Source organism: Acomys russatus, chromosome 1 (genome assembly GCF_903995435.1).
Source record: "Acomys russatus chromosome 1, mAcoRus1.1, whole genome shotgun sequence".
Taxonomy (NCBI): Eukaryota; Metazoa; Chordata; class Mammalia; order Rodentia; family Muridae; genus Acomys; species Acomys russatus.
In genome coordinates, this window is record NC_067137.1 from 118614080 (window position 1) to 118636071 (window position 21992).

Genomic DNA, 21992 nt, shown 5'->3' on the forward strand with positions numbered 1-21992 from the left:
TATTTATTGCTTTCAAACCAGGCTCTTGCTATATAGCTCAGGGTAGCCTTGAACTTTCTATGTAGTTCAGGCTGCCCCTGAACTCTTTGTCCTTTGCCCATCTCAGCCGCTTGTACACTAGAATTATAGGTGAGTTGTGTTTCGCCTTGGTTTATCCTTTTTGTTGTTGTTGTTTTGTCTTGTTTGTTTGTTTTTTTGAGACAGGGTTTCTCTGTGTAGCCTTAGCTGTCCTGGACTCACTTTGTAGACCAGGCTGGCCTCGAACTCACAGCGATCGCCTGCCTCTGCCTCCCGAGTGCTTGTTTTCCTTTTTTGAGACAGGGTTTCTCTGTGTAGCCTTAGCTGTCCTGGACAGCTTTGTAGACCAGGCTGGCCTTGAACTCACAGTGATCCACCTGCCTCTGCCTCCCGAGTGGGCCTTGCCTTGGTTTATCTTAACACTTTAAGTTTTTTTTTTTTTTTTTTTTTTTTTGGTTTTTCGAGACAGGGTTTCTTCTGTGTAGCCTTGGCCATCCTGGACTCACTTTGTAGACCAGGCTGGCCTCGAACTCACAGCGATCCGCCTGCCTCTGCCTCCCAAGTGCTGGGATTAAAGGTGTGCGCCACCACGCCCGGCTTAACACTTTAAGTTTTGAGCTTGTGCATGTGTGTGGAGACATGTGTGCATGTGGAGGTCAGAGGATAACCTGCCTGCCTGCCTTTCTTTCTCTTCCTTCTTTCCTTCCTTCCTTTCCTTCCTTTCCTTCCTTTCCTTCCTTTTCTTCCTTTTTCCCACCTCATTTTGTAGACCAGACTGGCCTGGAACTGACAGAGAGTAGCCTGCCTCTGCCACCCAGGGTGCTGGGATTACAGGCTTGGCCACCACACCTGGCCAGACCAGGATCATTTTCAGGAATTACTTCACTCTTTTCCACCCTGTGGGTTTCAAGTCAGGCATAGCACAGCAAGCCCCTGCTGACTCACATCGCCCACCCTGTCTCGACACTTTAGTGCTGACTTTTCGCCTTTCTGGCCCACATCTCTCTAGTTTCTTTTCGTGGTTCATTCTCTACTGCTTAGGTTTTAACTGTTGGGTTTCCTCAATGACATAGTCTCAGTTCCTTTCTCAGTTTTGTTTCTCGGCTGTATTTGAAATAATATTTCCATTTTGTTCCTGAAATAATTTGTTTTATGCCTTTCCCCCTCCCTCCCCCCCAGGAAAAAGCATTTATTACAGTAAGTGAACCCGGTGGGTATTTCTGTGAGAGCACAAATCAGTTAGGGCAATTAGAACTTAAACTAACATACGCTCCAGCCGCGCTCTCCTCAGTCTCTGTCCTTCTGGAGAGGGCGGCTTTGCCAGCTCCTTCCCCAGCTCTTGGTGCCATCTGCTTCCCTGGCCCTGTGTCTCCCTGGTCCTAGACGGAGGCATCTCCGACAGAGCTGGCCCTCTCCTCTCTGCAGCATGTTGGCCCGCTCTGCGCCCTGTGCTGGCGTGAGCGGCTGCCTGCCCTGCCTCTGCCTTGAGCTTTATCCTCCTCACTCACATTTTCTTTTTTTCTCCCTGACAGATTTACAAGATTTGCCCATTAAATGTTTTTCCCTCAAGAGTGGGCAATAGTGTCACATGCTTTTAATCCCAGCACTTGGGGGGCAGAGGCAGGTTAGGGTTCAAATTTGGGCCTAGCCTGGTCTACAGAGCAAGTTCTAGGACAGCGAGGCCTACACAGAGACACCCTGTCTTGGAGGGAAAAAGTATGGTTGCTAATGCTTGTAATCTCAATACCCAGGAGACTGAGACTGAGGCAGGAGGATTGCTACTTGTTAAATTCCAGCTTGGGCCAAATAATGAGACCCTGTTGTCCCCCCTCTCCCCCTAGCTTCTTTTTCTGTTTTGGTTGTTAGTTCATTCTCTTTATTCCTTTAGTTTTCTTTAGGTTTGCTCTCTGTTTTTTTTTTCTAGCTTACTGAATGAAAACATGTTTAATCTTTCTTATTTTTAAATTATATGCTCAAAGTTCCTGTTAAGTATTACATGGTAACAGGTATTTAGGATCTGAATAGTTTGTAATTTAAATTTAAAATACATTTTATGGGGGCTGGAGTGATGGCTCAGTGGTTAAGAGCACTGTCTGCTCTTCCAGAGGTCATGAGTTCAATTCCCAGCAACCACATGGTGGCTCACAGCCATCTATAATGTGATCTGATGTCCTCCTCTGCCTGCAGATGTACATGCAGGCAGAGCGCTGTATACATAATAATAAATAAACAAATCTTTAAAAAAATACATTTTATTAATTTATTCATATTACATCTAAATTGTTATCCCATCCCTTGTATCCTCCCATTCCTCCCTCTCTCCCACTTTCCCCTTACTCCCCTCCCCTATGACTGTGACTGAGGGGGACTTCCTGTCCCGGTATATGCTCATAGGGTATCAAGTCTCTCTTGGTTGAAATTTTTTTTTGAGACAGGGTTTCTCTGTGCAGCCTTGGCTGTCTAGACTTGCTTTGTAGACCAGGCTGGCCTTGAACTCACATCGATCCTCCTGCCTCTGCCTCTCAAGTACTAGGATTAAAGGCTTGCGCCACTACACCCAGTGTAATTTTAATTTTTTGTTTGCTTGTTTGTTTTGTTTTTCAAGACAGGACTTCTCTGTGTAGCCCTGACTGTCCTGGAACTCTCTTTGTAGACCAGGTTGGCCTCGAACTTAGAGATCTGCCTGCCTCTGCTTCCCAAATGCCGGGAGCCACCACACCTGGCTTGTAATTTTAATTCTTATTCCTTCCTTAACTCTTGATTCTAAGCAAGCAGTTTTTAGTTTCTTTCTCTTTTTTTTTTTTTCATACTTTTTCTTTTAAAATTATTATTGGGTGAGTGTGTGTGCACATGCATGCCATGGAAGGTGTGCGCCATGGAAGATGTGCAGAGGTCCTTGTCCATTGTGGGTTCTAGGGTGAACCGAGCTCATCAGAATTGTATAGAAAGCTGTTTTACTAACTGAGCCTTCTCCCTAGCTCATACTTTTTCTCTAATTAGTAAAAAATTTAAAAATGGCATTTAAGGGGCTGGAGAGATGGCGCAGAGGTTAAGAGCACTGGCTGCTCTTCCAAAAGTCCTGAATTCAATTGCCAGCAACCACATGGTGGCTCACAGCCATCTATAACGAGATCTGGTGTCCTCTTCTGGCCTGCAGGCATGCACGGAGGCAGAATGCTGTATACGTAATAAATAAATCTTTTAAAAAATGGCATTTAATTTCTTGGTGGGGGTAAGGAAGGGAGTACACATTACATGGCACTCTAGTGGAGGTCTGAGGACAACTTGTGGGAGTTAGCCTTCCATCATATGGTCTTCAGGGTTAGCAGCAAGCACCTGTGCCTGCTGAGCCACCTCAGGCTCTGCGTCCTTGACTGAATGTTTTGGGTTCCATTGTTATTGTGCTTCTTTCTCTTCCTTTTTCTAGCTTCACTCGGTTTCTTGTTGATTCTTATTTTAAGATCCCTGCCTGTGCTTGCTCTGCTCTTCCTCATAACCCCTGGTGAAGCCTCAGGCAACATGGCCTAGGCTCCTCTTCCTCCTGTCCTGACCCTTCGTGGCTGTTAGATTGAGTGGTCTTTAAAAACATGAATATGATGTCATTTCTAGGCTTAAAGTCTTTCAGTGATGTTTACTTGTTTGCTTATTGAGGCAAGGTCTCATGTGACCCTGGCTGGCCTCACACTGGCTGTGAAGCCAAAGATGACCTTGAATTTAAGGTCCTCCTGCCTTCATCTTCCAAATATTGAGATTATATGCCGAGTCTGCCATGCTTAGAGTATTGACTCTTGTTGATTATACCACGAAAAACCAAACATTGTTTTGCTGGGAATGTAGCTCGGGGGAGGGGAGGAGGAGGCGGTGGCGGCGGCAGCGGCGGTGGCGGCGGGAGCAGCTGCTTGCCTGGCATGCCCAGCACGCATGATTCCATCCCCAGCACTGCAGAGGAACAGACAAAACCCCAACCCTGACTGCTCGTGTTTTGTGAATTAGCCCTTGCCTTTCTTGTTTGCAGCTCTTCCATTCTCTTTCTAACCCTCCCCTCTGTCCCCAAGACAGGGGTTCTCTGTGTAGCCTTGGCTGTCTTGGACTCACTTTGTAGAGCAGGCTGGCCTCGAACCCACAGAGATCTGTCTTCCTCTGCCTCACCATTGCTGGGATTATAGGTGTAAGCCATCGTACTGGCTTCTCTTTCTAGTTTGCTGGCTTCCATTTAATCCCTCTGATAAGCATTAAGTTTCTTGACACTCATTCTTCTGGGCTGCTGCTTTGCCAGGAGTGTTCTTTCTTTTCCTTTTGGTCCTAGTCTCTGAAGGGGAACTTACTCACTCTTTGTTATCAGAAGCAATGCCATGTATTCCCTCGGGGACTAGATAGTTTCCTATTCAGCTACAAGGGTGGCTGGCCCCCTCACCTTTCTGATTCCTCACTGTGGTAGCTTGAATGAGAATGGCTTCCATAGGCTCATAATTTTGAGTTCCCAGTTTATGGAACTGTTCTGGAAGGATTGGCAAATGTGGTCTTGTTGGAAGAGGTCAGTCTCTGAGCCTCTGTCTTGTGGATTGAGATGTGAGCTCTCAGTTCTTCCTACCACTGTGCTTTTGCTTCACTGTCATGGGTTCTAACCCGCTGAAACCATAAGCCACAAATTAATACTTTCTTTCATAAATCACTTTGGTCAGTTATTTTATCACAGCACTAGAAGAGTAATCAAGATAGTGCCTAAATGTGATTGTGCTGTTCCTTTCAGATGGTGACCACCATTTTACCTCAATCCCTTTCAACAGGGTTTCATTCTGTACAGAGTCATGGTTGTCCTAGAACTAATTCTATAGCTCAAGATGGCTTTGAACTTATGGTAGGTAGTCCTTCTGTATCAGCTGAGGTTATGGACGTGCGCATACACAGCTCGGCTGATCCATCTTTCTTTCTTTTCTTCTCTCTCTTTTTTTGTTTTCGTTTTTGGTTTGTTTTTGTTTTTTGAGATAGGGTTTCTCTGTGTAGCCTTGGCTGTCCTGGGCTTGCTTTGTAGAGCAGGCTGGCCTTGAACTCATAGCACCCTATTTGGGCACCATATGTCCCGGCCTGCAGGACAAGTTGAACCAGGATTCACCTGAAAGAGGGAGTGGGGATTGAAAGTGGGGGACAGAGATGTGAGAAATAATGAGTCAAGTCTGGAAATTTCTGATCAAAACTCTCTTTAATGCACATGAGTAAGACTTTATATAGCCAGGTCAACAGGATCTATGCTAATCCCACTTTCCCCAGCCCCCAGGCAAGAGTATAGTCGCCTGAATAGCTTCCTGTAAGAACGTCCTTGATCCTCTGTGTAGCTCCCTGTAAGGACTTCCCTATTTCCTTAAAAGGTAGACAATCCAAAGATAGCCTAGAACACAATACCTCCTTCGGCAAGGGTCAACAGCTCATGCAGCCTAAGCACAGGATTTCTAACATGCCTGAATTTAGCATGGCTCCCCACATCAAAACAAAAAGAAAAAAATTTCCAAGGATATGCAATAAAAAAGTCTCACATCCTGGTCCCAGACCCCATGTTCTCTTTACAAATAATCAGTATTTGAGCTGGGGATGTGGACATGTGGCCTAATGGATAGAACAATTAATTGCTTATCATATACAAGGCCCCAGGTTCTTCCCAAAAGAAAACCAGAGATTAACCATCGTTGAATTCACGTATTTCTCCCCCTGTACCCACCCCCCAGACAGCCTGTAATACAAGACACAAAATTCTAGTTATGTTCCATCTTCACCAAAACACAAATTTTAGCATCTGCATGTTTATGGTTAAACATTGAGTGAAAAATTTTGTGAATTTTTGGTTTATAAATTAAGATGACTAAATAGCATTATACACCACATTTAAGGTTCATATATAAAAGCTGAAGAAGTAAGCCAGTTTTTCTTCTTGCATTGAGGTGAATACCATTTGAGATCCCTTTGCTAATGCCTCGTTATGTGAGGTTAGCTGGCTGATATTAGGATAAGGCTGATTGCCTTGTACTGTTGTGTGACAGTTTCCTGGGAGATTGAAACACCCCGTCCTGCAGGGAAGCTTGTAGCTGGGCCTTTTGGCTACTTTATTTGGTTTCTGTATTCATCACCCTTCTCCACCCCAATCCTGTCGTCAGCACTAGGTAGGCAGGAAAGAAGTGGGGAGGGGACAGGGATGTAGATTTCTTTAGACTACTTCCTGCTGATGGGGCATTGGGTTCCTTGGGGCAAATTTGATCTTCGCCATCAGGACGTTCAATTTCTTTCTTTCTTTCTTTTTTTTTTTTTGGTTTTTCGAGATAGGGTTTCTCTGTGTAGCCTTGGCCATCCTGGACTCACTTTGTAGACCAGGCTGGCCTCGAACTCACAGCGATCCGCCTGCCTCTGCCTCCTGAGTGCTGGGATTAAAGGTGTGGCGCCACCACGCCCCAGCTCAGGATGTTCAATTTATTCTCATCTTTTTGCACACTACTCCTTGACAAACTGCAACCAATAGCAATAAACTGCAGCCAGCCAACAGCAGCAATAGCAACAACAGCCATTCTGGACCAAGCATTTATATAGCCTCTGAAAAGTTCCCAGAATTCCAAAGGTCATAGACACTATCTGCAGCTGGGGAAACCACACACCTGCAGGAGAGCATGAGGTTAATCATAGTCACCTGCTGCGAAGCAGCTGTGGACAGTCTGAAGCCGCCCCATGTCTTACAGCTGGGATTAAAACAAAAACATATTCACATAACTTGCTTTTAAATTTTTTTTTGGAGACAGTTCTTTTGTAGTCCTGGCTATCCTGGACTCGCTTTGTAGATCAGGCTGACCTGGACTCACAGAAAGTCACCTGCTTCTGCCTCCCGAGTGCTGGGATTAAAGGCGTGTGCCACCATGCCCAGCTCTTAACTTTTTTTTTTTTTTTTTTTTTTTTTTTTTTGCTTTTTGAGATTGGGTTTCTCTGTGTGTAATATCCCGGCTGTCCTGGAACTCTCTTTGTAGACCAGGCTGATCTTGAACTCACTCCACCTGACCTAGTTTAACTGTTTTTTTTTTTTTTTTTAACTGGGTTTTTAAAGAAACCAGAATTCTCATTACAGAAGTTCCTTCAGCCAGAAGAGAAGCAACTCAAAACAGTTTCAGGAAGTCCTGGAAACTGAGCAGTTTCACCAGGCCCCACCCTCCCAGAGTAAATAGTAAAGCTTTAAAGAAGACTCTGTGGCCAAACCAGCCGCTCAGGGAGAAGCAGATACCAGGCTTCCAAGAGGCTTAAGGAACCTGAAAAGGACAGAGCTGCCTGCAGACTGTGTAGTGTCTTCCAGGTTCCCGCTTTTGTGAGCTGTCACCCATGCTGGGATGAGCTTTGGTGATACAGCTGTCTTTTGAGTCATTTCTGCTTTTGTAAGTAACCTATAACCCATACTCCTGTACGTAACCCCAATAAAGCTAACTGGTTCGGCCAGGTGTGGTGGCCCACGCCTTTAATCCAGCACTCGGGAGGCAGAGGCAGGCAGATTGCTGAGTTCGAGGCCAGCCTGGTCTACAAAGTGATTCCAGGATAGCAAGGACTGTTACACAGAGAAACCCTGTCTCAAAAAACAAAAACAAACAAACAAACAAAAAGCCTACCTGGTTCATCAAGTCAGTCTTTGGTGCCATCTGTACTTTGATCTGTGATGGGTTCCCATCTGGGGTGAAAAGGCATGTGTTGCCTCTCTCCAGGAAAAGTTTTGTCCTCCAGTTAACACCTCTATTCTCATATGCTGTCAGGTGTCTTCATGGGACTTCCCCCGTAGAACAGAAGCTCAGCGTGGCTATGGTGATGAGACCTTGTTTTGTGGTCACCTCTTTCAGAGTTAGTTATGACTCTTTCCTCCTTTGCTCTTTGCTTCCTGTTTCCATGCCTCTTAGGTTGGCCTTAACCACTGTCCAGTCTGTTCTTAGCCACAGTTTTAACCAACTTGCCTATGCCGGCGTACTATTTTGATAACATCAAATCCAAGCTCAGCCTCCTAAATAAGCTCACATGTGAGATTAGAGCGGTTATGCTGAAATCACTGCTGCTTTTGTGTGCTTGTCTCAGTTTTCTCTGAGGTGCCTCACCACAGCTTTCTGCTTGCCTATCATAATACTGTCTAAATAGTTACTTTTGGGGGTGGGGTTCGAGACAGGGTTTCTCTGTGTCACAGTGGCTGTCCTGGACTCACTCTGTAGACCAGGCTGTCCTCAAACTCACAGAGATCCACCTGCCTCTGCCTCCTGAGTGCTGGGATTACAGGTGTTCACCACCATGCCTGACTAAATGTTTGCTTCTTACACATATAAAACTTCCGGTCTGGGTGTAGAGAGGTGGCTTAGCCATTCAGAGCTCTTTCTGCTTTACAGAAGATCCAAGTTTGGTTCCAGCACCCACCCACATGGCCGCTCACAATTGTGTGTCACTCCAGTTCCCAGGGATTTGACGCCCTCTTCTACCTTTGGAGGGCAGCCAGGCATGCACATGATGTACATACATGCAGGTAGACAACCAGGCATGCACAAGGTGCACATACATACATACATGCAGGCAGCCAGCCATAGAGGGCAGCCAGGCATGCACATGGTGCAATACATGCATACATGAAGGTAGACAGCCAGGCATGCACATGGTGCACATACATACATACATGCAGGCAGGCAGCCATAGAGGGCAGCCAGGCATGCACATGGTGCACATACATGCATACATGCAGGTAGACAGCCAGGCATGCACATGGTGCACATACATACACACATGCAGGCAGGCAGTCATAGAGGGCAGCCAGGCATACATGGTGCATATACATGCATACATGCAGGCAGACAGCCATAGAGGACAGCCAGGCATGCACATGGTGTACATACATGCATACATGCAGGTAGACAGCCATAGAGGGCAACCAGGCACGCACATGGTGCACATACATGCATACATGCAGGCAGACAGCCATACACGCATTTTGCTTGTTTCCAGACAGGGTCTCACTATGTATCTCTAGTTGTCCTGGAGCTAACTATGTAGACCAGGCTGGTGTCCAACTCACAGAGATCGATCTGCCTCTGCCTCGTCAGTGCTGGGATTAAAGGAGTGCACCACCATGTCTGGCTTCATACACATTTGTTTAAAAAACTGCCAGACTATAAGAATCATAGGAAGACACCATGTGAGTGTCTTCACACCCTCACATCTAGTTCTTAGTGAGACTTTGTGGAGCCTGTTTAGGTAGGACACACCTGTAACCTCTGCCCTTGAAGCTTATGTAGATCAAGAATTCAAAGTCACGAAAGGCTGTGTAAAGTCTAAGATAGCTTGAGCTGCAATGCAAGACCCTGCCTCAAAAAATCAAAACAGAAAACCATTAGGTATCGTGGGCTGTACTGTACCTTTCATCTCTGCACTTGGGAGCTAGAACAGGCAGATCTCTGAGTTCAAGGCCAGCCAGAACTACATAGTAAAGCCTTTATCTCAGACAAAGAAAGACCCACCCTTCCTTCCTCTCTCCCTCCCTCCCTCCCTTAAGTTTGGCAGGCCTTTGGGGCTACCTGACCTTAAATTGTTTGTTTGGATGCCTATCAGCTATCATCAGCTCTTCCACAAGTTCCCATGTTGCCAGAATGGACGGTGTTTATGGTAAATTTTCTTTTACTGTAGTCCCTGACCAGCAGCAGCAGCAGCAGCAGCAGCAGCAGCAGCAGCAGCAGCATCTTGTTAGACTTGTAAAATGAAGAGTCTGGGGCCTCATTTTCTGAAGGGTTTGTCTTAGGAGCCATTGCTTACAATATTGAGTTCAAAGCCCCCCCCCCCCCCAGTCTCAGTTAAAGCTGTGTATCTTTTTCTTTTTTTTTCTTTTCTTTCTTTTTTTCTTTTTTTTTTTTCCGAGACAGGGTTTCTCTGTGTGGCCTTGGCTGTTCTGGACTCACTTTGTAGACCAGGCTGGCCTCGAACTCACAGCGATCCGCCTGCCTCTGCCTCCCAAGTGCTGGGATTAAAGGCATGCGCCACCACGCCCGGCTTCTTTTTCTTTTTTAAGATTTATTATGTATACAGTGCTCTGCCTGCATGTACACCTGCAGAACTGAAGAGGGCATCAGATCTCATTAGAGATGATTGTGAGCCACCATGTGGTTGCTGGTAATTGAACTCAGGACCTTCAGAAGAGCAGTCAATGCTCTTAACCTCTGAGCCATCTCTCCAGCCCCATCTGTATTTTTTTAAATTATTTATTTTTATTTTATATATATTGCCTGCATGCATGTCTGTGTGAAGGTGTCATATCTTGGACTTACAGATAGTTGTGAGCTTGCACGTGGTTGCTGGGAATTGAACCCAGGTCCCCAGGAAGAGCAGTCAGTGCTCTTAACCCCTGAGCCCTCTCTCCAGCCCTCATGTATCTTTTTTAAAGATAAGGGGTCACGCCCAGGCATGGTAGTGCATGTCTATAATCCCAGCACGCAGGAGACAGAGGCAGGCGGATCTTTGTGAGTTCGAGGCCAACCTGGTCTACAAAGCGAGTCTGGGACAGCCAAGGCTACACAGAGAAACCCTGTCTCCAAAAAAAAAAAAAGGGATAGGGAGTCACACTGTGACCCAGCTTGGCCATGGAACTATGTAGTCCAGGTTGGCCTGGACTAATGACAGTCCTCTGGGTGCCAGTATTACAGGTATGGCCCACCGTGACTGGCCCCTCTTGGCTATTTAATTAGTAGGTATTAATGTCCCCTGCTTGATTTGTATGTTTTTCTGGATCCCATGTTTTGCACGCCTACTTTGGCTAGTCACTGCACTGAAAGGTTTCCTATGTCCTGTCTCATAGCACCTCACGACACCTAGAGGGTTCAGTGCTTCATTAAATGAAGAAGAGAAGGGGACTCTGGGTGATGTGTGATATTTTGGCAGTGCTACACACCCTGTAAGTGCCGGTCTGTTACTTCAGAGCCTGAGTTGTTTCTCGCACACCATGCATGCTTTTTTTCCCCCTCCCAAGACAGGGTTTCTCTGTGTAGTCTTGGCAGTCCTGAACTCACTTTGTAGGCCAGGCTGTCCTTGAACTCACAGTGGTCCACCTGCCTCTGCCTCCTGACTGCTGGGATTACAGGTGTGTGCCTCTATGCCCTGCTAAGATTTCTTTTCTTAATATTCACTTACTTAGTGTGTGTCAGAGTTCTATAGAAAGCCAGATGGGCCTTTGAAGTCATAGTGGCAGCTACATTTTCACATCTGTAGCATCTCATAATACAGGCTGCTGTGTTTGGAAAACAAAATGTATTTTTTTGTTCCCAAACCACAGTAGTTAATGTAAAAGACTCTGTAACTGCAGAAACAGTGTCTCTCCACCAACAGACAGTTCTGCAGGAGCAGGCACACAGCGGCCAGGTGTCCTTTAGTCTAGTGGAGCTCCCAAGTGTTGAAGGCTCAGATTGGCTTACAGAGTGAGATTTCTGTAACTCTCTCCAAGGTTGGGTTTATTCTTAAAGTGTCTCACAGGACTTAGGAAAACTCCGTTTTAAAGGATTAAAAAAATCTCTTTATTTCCGTGTATTTGTTTGTTTGTTGGTGTGCATGCCATGACAAGCTGTGGAGGTCAGACAACTTGGAGGAGTCAGTTCTCCCCACCATGTGGTGTGGGGGTTCAGCTCGGTTGGCCGCCAGGGCCCTTAACTGCTGAGCCATCTCACTGGTCCTGTAAAGGGGGAAAACAAGCAGTTAGGCCAGGAGGTTCACAGGCAAAGTCTGCAAGGAGGCTAAGCCCAGAGGCTTTAGGGCCGTGGAGTTGGGGTGCAGCACTCCACACCGTGGACAAGTCCTTGTGTGCCCCTAAGCCTCTAAGCCTCCGTGCTCTAGTTGTTCAGGAGCTTGCTCTCTGAGCCCTGTCCTTGGGATTTTTGTTCTGTTTTGCCCTCTACTTGTTACTGTTGTTACTTGTTGATTTTTGTTGCTGCTGCTGCTCTTTCTGAGATAGTATCTCACTCTATGGCCACCTGGATTGGGGATTTAATAGTTACCTGGGCTGGCCTTCCGTCCTCAGTTAGGCTCATGAGTGCTGAGATCACAAGTGTGTACCGCTAGGTTAGACACTCTTCTGTGGTGTTTTGAGACAGTCCTAGGTGCAGCCTAGGTTACCCTGGTCCTTTGGTCCTTCCTTTCCAGTGTCCCTTGTGCAGGACTCTGAGCATAGCCTGCCACACCTGGATTTCACTTTCACTGTCCCCACTGTTCTTGACCTTATGGATCAGTGATCCTAAAATCTCATCCTCCAAGCAGCTGGGCCTATAAACCTGGCTCCTTTGAGGTCTCTGTGGAGATTATATAGTGTGTTAGGCATGGTAGCTTTTAGGAGATGAGGTCAGAAACCCAATGAGGCCTGTCTGGTGGGACATCATCATTCCAGCACTTGGGAGGTGGAAACAAGATCAGAAGTTCTGGGTCCTCCTCAGCCACAGTAAGACAGAGTAGCCTGACTACATGAGATCCTGTCTCAAACAAACCAACCAGAAATAGGGGCCTTGCCATCTACTGTCAGGCAAGCTGGGTCATGGAATTAAGGTTAGAATTTCTTCTGACTTCCAGGAGGGTGGAGGTAGGGTGGACAGAGACACACAGTAATGTAGGTACTCGATTTTTTTTTTTTCCCCTTCAAGACAGGGTTTCTCTTTGCAGCTTTGTCTGTCCTGGACTTGATTTATAGAGCAGGCTGGCCTCGAATTCAGAGAAATCCACCTGAGTGCTGTGATTAAAGGAGTGCACTGCCACGCCCGATGGTACTCATATTTTTGTCTCGTAAATTAACTTGCACTTTCACTGATGGATAAATTGGTGTGTTATACAGATCTGACTTTTGAGTTTATTTTATCTTTAAAAAAATTATACTATATTAAGTTCAGTAAAGCATAACTGACTAAGAAAAGCAATGTTGATACTTTGCTTCTTAGATTCAAACCCTACATTTTTATTATATGTACATTTTTCAATGGGAAATATTTTTTAAATGTTTGTTTCTATGCTGCTGTGCTGTTGTCTTGATTGAATGCATTAACAGATAACAGACTTGTGTTATTTACGTACAATGGTATACAGGTTTGGAGCTTCTGGGCATGGCCTGCCACACCTGGATTTTACTAAATTTGAACATGCTTTACAATAATGACGCCAAGAACTGTCAGATTCTGGAGTATATCAGCTTTTGGCTATTTGGGCTAGGTATGCTTGACTAGTAACTAGTAACGTCTATACCGTATCCCCCACTCTGAGGAACCTCAGATTTACACCACCTCTGAACCCAGGGCATTTGGGGTAAGGGATTGTCAGTCTGTACTTGCTAATACCTGCCCAGCACTTTCTACAGGCCAAGCATCTAGTCACTTACAGAGTCTGAGTCCTGCAAACTCCCCGGCTGCATCTGCCAGGACTGCTGTGTTACCTCCGCCCCTCTCGCTTGTGCAGTAGTGATTTAGAAGGCATCACAGACAGAACCTGAGTCAACTCTGTGTCCTGGTGCCACCCTGGTATCACTCCCCAGCGTGGACTGTAGGTTTTCAGCTAGGATCTTTTCTCCAGATGTCACTGGAGTAGCAACTCTGAAATATCTTGTTCATTTTTGGAGTTTTCCTGAATTCACTTGGAGGAATTGATCGGTTCGTTTTAAAGTGTTGCCGATCATGTTTGCCAGGGGCTCAAGCACAGCAGTGTTTCTGACAGTAAAGGCAGACGGCTTCCGGAATGGGCAGCTCCCGAGCGGGAATGCCAGCCTCCCAGTGCCTCCCATCCACTGTGCACGAGTGAGTCCCGGTTGACCTGTGCTTCTGTCCTCCTTTGCTTCATCATTAGCCACACGCTGTGAGGTCTTGGAAGTTTGTACTTGGATTTGCTGTTCACAACAGGAAAACCAGAGGGCGTTGTTACATGTTTTCACATTGAACGCTGAGGGAGTTGCAGGACCCTGTGAGAGACTGATGAGATGGTCCCAGACCCCTGAAGACTGCCTTCAAGGCAGGAGGCTGCTTTGTTGTAAACAAGTGTACCCACTGCCACCAAGCTGAGCTGCTTGGCTTTTCATAGTTACGTATCCGAGTTTGAAAATGTTACCTACTAGCAGGCCATGGTGGCACACACGCATAAGCCCAGCACCGAGGAGGCAGAGGCAGGTCGATATCTGTGAGTTTGAGGCCCCCTGGCCTCTACAAAGTGAGTTCCATGATAGCAGAGCTATGTGGTAAGGCCCTGTCTAAAAAAAAGGGGGAAATAAAGGTACCTATTTCTGCCATCCTTCTCCCTTTGTTTGTTTGTTTGAGACAGGTTTTCTCTGTGTAGCCTTGGCTGTCCTGGTCTCTTCGTAGACCAGGCTGGTGGCTCTGCCTCCCTGAGTGCTGGCATCACAGGTGCGTGCCACCACACCTGTCTCTTCTCACACACACCCCGTCTTTCTCTTTTGTAGACTATCCTGGCCTAGAGCTCACTGTGCCATTCAGCTTGCCCTTGAGTGCCACTCTGCCCAGTTTGAAAAATAAAGTTACAGGAGTGTATCTCCATGAAAGGAACAGCCACTCTGCGCCGACACACCGCTCTTTGTGACCCGTTTGCACTGGTGCTGGCTGAGGCCGCCTTCCATGCTTTGTCTCTTCCAGGCTGCAGCTTGCATTGCCCACTAGTGGGTACTAACAAGCTTCATGCACTTAGAGACTCTTCTAATGTGGTAGGAAGACAGAAATGTCTGAGTGGCTGCTACTGAGTGGGCCTGTAGAAGAGGTCATGCCCCTTCCCTAGATGAGCGTAGTGGGGAGATAAGCTATAAACAACAAACGAGGAGCAGCACACGTGCCCAGGGAGTAGTGCCAGTGAGGAGATGAGGCTGGGGGCTTTTAGATAGCAGAGACCACAGCTCTCCCGCCTAGCGCTGCGTAGATGAAACAGCTGATGTCTTCTGATGAGGCCTGGCTGGATCACACACAATGTGAATTACAAACCCTAAATTGCATATTTTTGCCACTTATTTTTATAGCTTGTCTTCATTACTGTGTGCGGTATATTCAGTGACAGAGTAAGTCCCAAAATGCCATCATTCAATATAAAATTATTTGTGTAAATTTGTGTTATTTATTGATCTTTGAGATAGGATTTCAAAGATAAAATTAGTCTAACTTTGACATGACTAGAACTCAATATTTAGGCCCGGCTGGCCTTGAACTCAGAGGTCATCTACCTCGCTTTTCTGAGTACTGGATTAAATAAAACCTCACAGGACCACCATGCCCTGTTTCTGAATCATGTTTTTGAAGCTCCATGTTAACTTATTCTGTATTTGGGCCCTTGAGAAGAACACAAGGCAGGCAGGACTCCAATACTGTGCTCCTTGCGGCGTACTCAAACATGATTTAAAAAAATTTTTTTTTGTTTTTTTGAGACAGGGTTTCTCTGTGTAGCCTTGGCTGTCCTGGACTCACTTTGTAGACCAGACTGGCCTCAAACTCACAGTGATCCACCTGCCTCTGCCTCCCGAGTGCTGGGATTAAAGGTGTGCACCACCACGCCTGGCCAAACATGATTTTTTTAAAAAGGCATGAGCTGCCAGATGTGGTGGTGCAGGCCTTTAATCCCAGCGCTCGGGAGGCAGAGGCAGGCAGATCTCTGTGAGTTCGAGGCCAGCCTGGTCTACAGAATAAGACCAGGACAGCTAGGACTACACAGAGAAACCCTGTCTCAAGAAAACAAAAGCAAACAGTGAGTGTGAGCACCGTGAAGCCCCATGCTGGTCACCACCTATATCCCTGCGCCTCCCTTTCTTGTAGGGTAAAGAACCTGCAGGAGTCTGACAGGCTGCTGCATAACTGGGGATTTGAGGATTGCTTTGTGTTCCTCAGCAGCTTGAATTGGAAAATGTAAGAACGTCATGTATGTACTTTGTCGAATATAATTCTAAGGATTGTCTAAAGGCCATAAAAACAATAGCATGACACTTAAACATCATGTGTGACACAGAATCTCACACTGTAGACCAGGATAGCCTCTCACAGCGTTCACCTGTCTCTGCCTCCCCAGTGCTGGGTTTAAAAGGCTGTGCCACCGTGCCCAGCCTGCTCCCTGATTTTTGATGTCTTTATTTACCAGTATGATCTCAGCACTTTTTGAAAGGCATAGTGTTTCCCTCTCCACACCTCTTTGAAGGAGAACCTTATTATTGATTTATTGTAAATTGTTGTTTGAGGCAGGCTTTCTCTGTATAGCCCTGGCTGGCCTGCACTTGCTGCAGTACCTCCTGGGGTTATAGGTGTGTGCTAGCACACCCAGCTTCTTTGGGGGGGGGTGTCTTAAAAATCCCCTCCCCAACAATCTTACAGCTAGGGTGACCTTGACCTTCTCATCTTCTTACTTCCCAGGTGCGAGGATTTTTAGCATGTTCTCAATTCCTGTGTATGTTGGGGTCAAGCCTGAGTCTTGTGCACTCTTGACTGCGCACATTCTATTCTCCATTCTCCATCCTACTTGGATGGTTGGGTTGGTTGGTGGGAAACAGTTTTCATACTGTAGTCCAGGCTGGCCTGGGACTCACTGTGTAGTCCAGGGTGCCCTTGAATTTTTGGCAGTCTTTATGCTTCAACCTCCAAAATGCTGGGATTACAGGTATAACCGACCATGTCCTACAAAATAGCTAATAAGAATTTAAAAGGAACATCTTTGCAAAAATAAAAGCATTTTTCTTCCCTTCCATTTGAGATACTGGCAATCTTTTTAAGAATAAACTGCACATCTCTCTGCATATTTAACAGAAGGGTCTATTAAAAATAGGTCATTTGAATATGACTGCATTTTAATGAGATAAGATCTGGTGTTAGAATGTGTGCAAATTGAATTTATCTAATGTTTATTCATAGTTTTTCTTTAATGAAGAAATTAGTATTTCATTAGCCTAAGTGAGACAGCAGGACAGCAATTTGTAGTGAGTGACTCTGTTTGTGATGAGCAGGAATCTGTATACACAAGTGCCACAGGATGAGGCGGTGGTAGAGGTGCACTTTAGCAGCTTATTGTAATCATTAAAAACCTGCCCCAACGCCGGGCGTGGTGGTGCACGCCTTTAATCCCAGCACTCGGGAGGCAGAGGCAGGCGGATCACTGTGAGTTGGAGGCCAGCCTGGTCTACAAAGTGAGTCCAGGACAGCCAAGGCTACACAGAGAAACCCTGTCTCTTAAAAAACAACAACAACAACTCCACTCCATACTTGGGCAAGGTGGCACATGCCTGTAGTATTCCTGGCATCTGGAAGGCAGAGGCAGAACAATCTTAACTCCAAATTGGCTTGGGCTATATAAAGAGATGTCAAACAAAGAAAAATAAGGAATGGGGCAAGGGTGGGGACAAAAGAATTTAGGAAAAAACTATTTTGAGAAAAAAAAAAGAGTAGATTTTTTATAGTGTGTGTGTGTGTGTGTGTGTGTGTGTGTGTGTGTGTGTGTGTGTGTGTGAAGCTGCCTTGGGAAAAATGACATATGATAACAACAGAAGCTTGTCATCTTTAGCAGTTAGTTGCTAACAGTGCGGGGGCCTGGGAGAAGATGCCAGTTTGCTATCCTGGCCCCCTAAGCCTCTTCCCCTGCTGTCACCTGTCCTCCCTGCGAAGCCATTCCTAACACTGTTGCTGTGAACTGCGGTGACCTCTCCCCATTAGAGGCTAACAGGAAGGCGATGCTATCACACCTGACGTCTCATTAATGCCCTGTGCTCTCTCTGGCTCACTGTTGTGTTTCTGCTTCACCTGGTTTCCGGCCCCACCTTTGACAGCCTTGCTGCTGCTGCTGCTGCTGCACGTTGGAAACACCCTGGCATGTGGGTGGCAGGCAATTGTTCCAGGTCAGCTCATCAGAGCATGTTAGCAGGCGCCGGGCCAGGAGTTTGTTTTGGGGAAAGTGAATGGATCTGGAATGCCCGGCAAATGTGGGCCGTGTGGTACTATGTACAGGGACAAAAGAGGGAAGCCACTGTTGTATTCTGGAAAGTCATACTGGAAGGGAAATGTGCCAAAAAGGTAGAGCAGTAAGAATTATCCCAGCTTTCTTCCCCCAGCCTGGAAGAAGAGCAGTTGGTCTTTATGTGTGCAGAAAAGGAAGGGACTTTTCTCCGGTGCCTTTTAGGTGCCAGGAACTATGGTGGGAACCACACTGCTATCACCCACTGTAGTGAGACAGTGCATTAGAAGATAGGTCTGGATGTGGGCCAAGCTGAGCACGGGTGGGATAGCTGAGTCCCGCAGGACACAACCACGAAGAGACAGAGGTTCAGAGCTTCAGGTCCACAGCTTCCTACCTGCTGTAATGACCCTATAGAGGGAGCCTGCCACTTCTCTCTCACTTGGTTCCTCTATGCCTAATGCTGTTTCTCTGTTTATGGCACAGGAGCTGCAGTAGTAGCTGTTACCAAGGCTTAGGCCGCTGGGTCTTGACATGGAATGACATGCAGACATGCTCTGCAAACTCTAGAGCTTTACCACTGTTTGCAGATGGAGTTTGTGTGGGGCTTCAGGGGTTTTGTTTTGTTTTTCATTTGTTTTGCTTTATGTTTTTACAGATGGGTACTCAAGAAGGCAGTTAGTTGTTAGCATTTTAGTCAGCAGAAGGATGGTGTTTATCTATGTGAGTCTCTTTTGGGTCTTTTGGCTCCTTTCCCTTTACTTTTCTGTTACAAACATTCAGTAATACTTTCTGTATGCCAGGCCCACTATAGGGGATAGAGTGGTCAGTAATGGAGACAAGATCATGACTCTTTTTGTTTGTTTGTTTTGTTTTTTGAGACAGGGTTTCTCTTGTAGTCCTGGCTGTCCTGGACTCGCTTTGTAGACCAGAACTCATAGAGATCTGCCTGCCTCTGCTGGGATTAAAGGCTTGCGCCACCACGCCCAGCTAAGATCCTGACTCTTAACACTGAGACTGTACAATTGATTGGCATTATTTTTCCTTCTGAGATAATTGAATCTAAGCCTACTGATTTCTTAGTTTGCTGATATAAATGTGTATGTAGATACACATATCTGTGGATACCGTGTGTGTGTGTGTGTGTGTGTGTGTGTGTGTGTGTGTGTGTGTGTGAGAGAGAGAGAGAGAGAGAGAGAGAGAGAGAGAGAGAGAGAGAGAGAAGTACTTGGCTCTTTACTTAGTGGTTTTTGTTTTTAAAATAGGGTTTCACTGTGTGGCCTTGGGTCTGGAACTCAACTTTGTAGATAAAACTGGCTTTGAACTCACAGAGATCCTCTACCTGCCTCTGCCTCCTGAGTTCTTTACGTAGTATTAATGCTAGTTGTGCAGATATTTGGATGTGACTGCTGACCTGAAGGGATTGTGAGAAAGATGAATTGGGTGGGTGCTTTACAAGACTAAGCTGGTTTTGTTTCTCAAGGACAAGTAGAGAGGGGCTGGACTTCCGGCATGTGCACATGCTGTGCAGCTATTACTTGTGTGTTACCTGTTTGCTTCTGATTATTGTGAGTGGAGGTAGTGAACATCTTTGAGGGTTTTGTCATGAGGCGGTTATCCCAGGTTATCCCTCTCAGCTTGGATGCTTAGAGTTCCCTGGGCCTTAGGCAGCTTTAGTGTTCAACAGTTGCAGCAGATGTGGGCCAGCGGGCCAGCCCCAGGCGTTACACCATGTACTGCCCTGATAGGCACAAGAAGCCTCTGGTCTAAGTCAAAACTATGGCACAGTCTTTATAGTGTGTTTTATTTTGGATCTCAAGTTTTAAGATAATGTTCCTGCAGCTCACCTATTCCCCCAATTAGGTTTTTTTGTGACCTTGGAAAGAAAGTTTACCCTTCTCGTCTGAGAAGTCATCGGGAGGAGTGCTAGTGGAGGGCTGGGGAGATGGCTCAGTGCAGAACAGTGCGTGCAGTGCAGCCTGCAGCCGAGAGGAGTCTGGGAACGACGTCAAGGGTGAGGAGGACCAACCTCAGAGCTGCCCTCTGACCTCAGCATACGTGCTGTGTGCGGCATTGTCTCTTCACCTCTGTAACATGAGACCTACGCACGTTAACATAAAGATACAAGGTGATGGTCATGGAAAACACCAGTTCTTCAGATTTTCAAGATGGTATAATGGTGGCCCTTGGTGCCACTTGACTGTACCTGCTACTGTTTCAGAGATTTGCTCAGGCTGTCAGTGATTCCCAGCCATTTCCTTGATTTTTTTGTAAAGGAGTTAGACTTTCATGACGTATGGAGTATTGTTAAGCCATTACCACTAGTCATGTGGCCCCTAGCGAGGGGCACTCTGACACAGAGCAAAGACAGCAAAGGTAAGTGACATGAGGAAACAGCTGCTTGCCAGGACAAGTGGGCTCTGTGGAAATGGCAGTGGGGAAAGCTTTCTATGTAAAGGTTGGAATACAAGGCCAGGCTGGCAGGCATGGAAGCACAGGCAATGCCTTTGGGGTGCAGAGGAGTGGGGTGGCGCCAAAGCCCACTGGGGGGCCTAGGGTAGCTGAGCTGCCCTGTCTCGCAGAAAGAGCCTGGAGTTTTTGTATGAGACTGACCTGGGGATTCCTCCAGATGAACTGGCAGTTTGTGTGGGATAAAGTGGGCAGGGTACAAGTGGGTGGGAGGAGACTGGTGCAGAGCCAGGGAGGCTGAGCCATGCTGGGCCAGAATGGGATGGGCAGCCTTTGATGGCCAGGGAATGCTGAAGAGGAAGGAGTGAAGTTAGGTGTAAGAAAAGCAGCTGCAGGCAGAGAGTGCAGGCCACCCCCCCCCCCCAGCAATGTAATTGTTAAACTTGCCAATAAAAGGACATTTTATTCTTCTCCAGCAAAAAGACTGGTTTGTTGTGAGGCAGTTCTCAAATGTGGATGGGGAAGGAGGCTAAAACTCAGGGTTATCACTTCTCCTGCTCCTGCAGCACATTTAGGATCTGTCATTTAACACATTTTTCAAAAGAAGTCAGATGTTTTTCATCCATATCAAATGCTCTGAACACCCTAGAGGGTCAAGCAGCAAGTTCCCACAGAGAGAGCTCAGCGCAGGCCCATGTGATGTGGCATGCTGTGCTGATGACGCCCAGGCTCAAGTTGGAGCTACCCACTGAGCCCTGGGAGTCAGGCTGCCCTGACCACCACTTCCGATGGCTCAGCAGCAGTCACCAGGCAGACGGGATAGAAACGTGAGCTGAGAAGAAAAATTCCTAACCTACTGTATTTCAGCAAAATTTATCTTGAAAAAGCATCCACAGAGAATCTGTGGCCCTGGGAAGAAAACTGGGATTAATTTAAGAATTCTTTCTGGCCGGGCGGTGGTGGCGCACACCTTTAATCCCAGCGCTTGGGACACAGAGGCAGGTGGATCGCTGAGTTTGAGGCAGCCTGAGCTACAAAGCAAGTCCAGGGCCCGGTCTACACAGAGAAAGAAACCCTGTCTCAAAAAACAACAAACAAAAACAAAACAAAGAAAAATGATTCTGGGGCTGGAGGTCAGAGGTTGAGAGCACTTCCTGCTCTTCCAAAAGTCCTGAATTCAATTCCTAGCAACCACAGGGTGGCTCACAACCCTCTATAATGAGATCTGGTGCCCTCTTCTGGTGTGCAGTTGTACATGCAGGCAAAACATTGTACATAATAAATAAATCTTTTATTTTATTATTTATTATTATTTTTAATAAATCTTAAAAAAAGAAAGTAATTCTGTTACAAATTCATGTTTAAGGAGTTCTGATGATTGGCAGTTATGAGGCAAAGCATGTGGATGCCACTGGGAGGGCGAATCGGCACCTTTACGCCAGAAGGTGTACTCCTTCAGGGACTTGTTATGTAGCTCTGTATAGCTGACGGCACAGCTGAGGGCTGGAGAGAAGGCTCAGCAGGCAAGAACATGTGTTGCCCTTCCGAGGACCATGGTGCTCCCAATGACCTCTATAGGCAGTGTGTACATGTGAGGCACAGATGCGCATACAGGCAAGACACCCACACACAAAAATAAAAATGAATAA

General features: G+C 46.4%; 1 protein-coding gene across 5 annotated transcripts in view; it reads left to right on the forward strand.

Moving 5' to 3' along the window:
• Positions 1-21992, forward strand: part of Wdr20 (WD repeat domain 20) — a 60249-nt gene that overhangs the window by 10961 nt on the left and 27296 nt on the right. The window contains exon 2 of one of the 5 annotated variants that reach the window (XM_051151588.1): positions 15819-16162. The exons of the other annotated variants lie outside the window; for them this stretch is intronic. Within the exon in view, the coding sequence (XP_051007545.1) occupies positions 15819-15842 (24 nt within the window). The 3' untranslated portion in view covers positions 15843-16162. Of the gene's footprint in view, positions 1-15818; positions 16163-21992 lie in introns of those variants that run through there. 5 annotated transcript variants of the gene reach the window in all.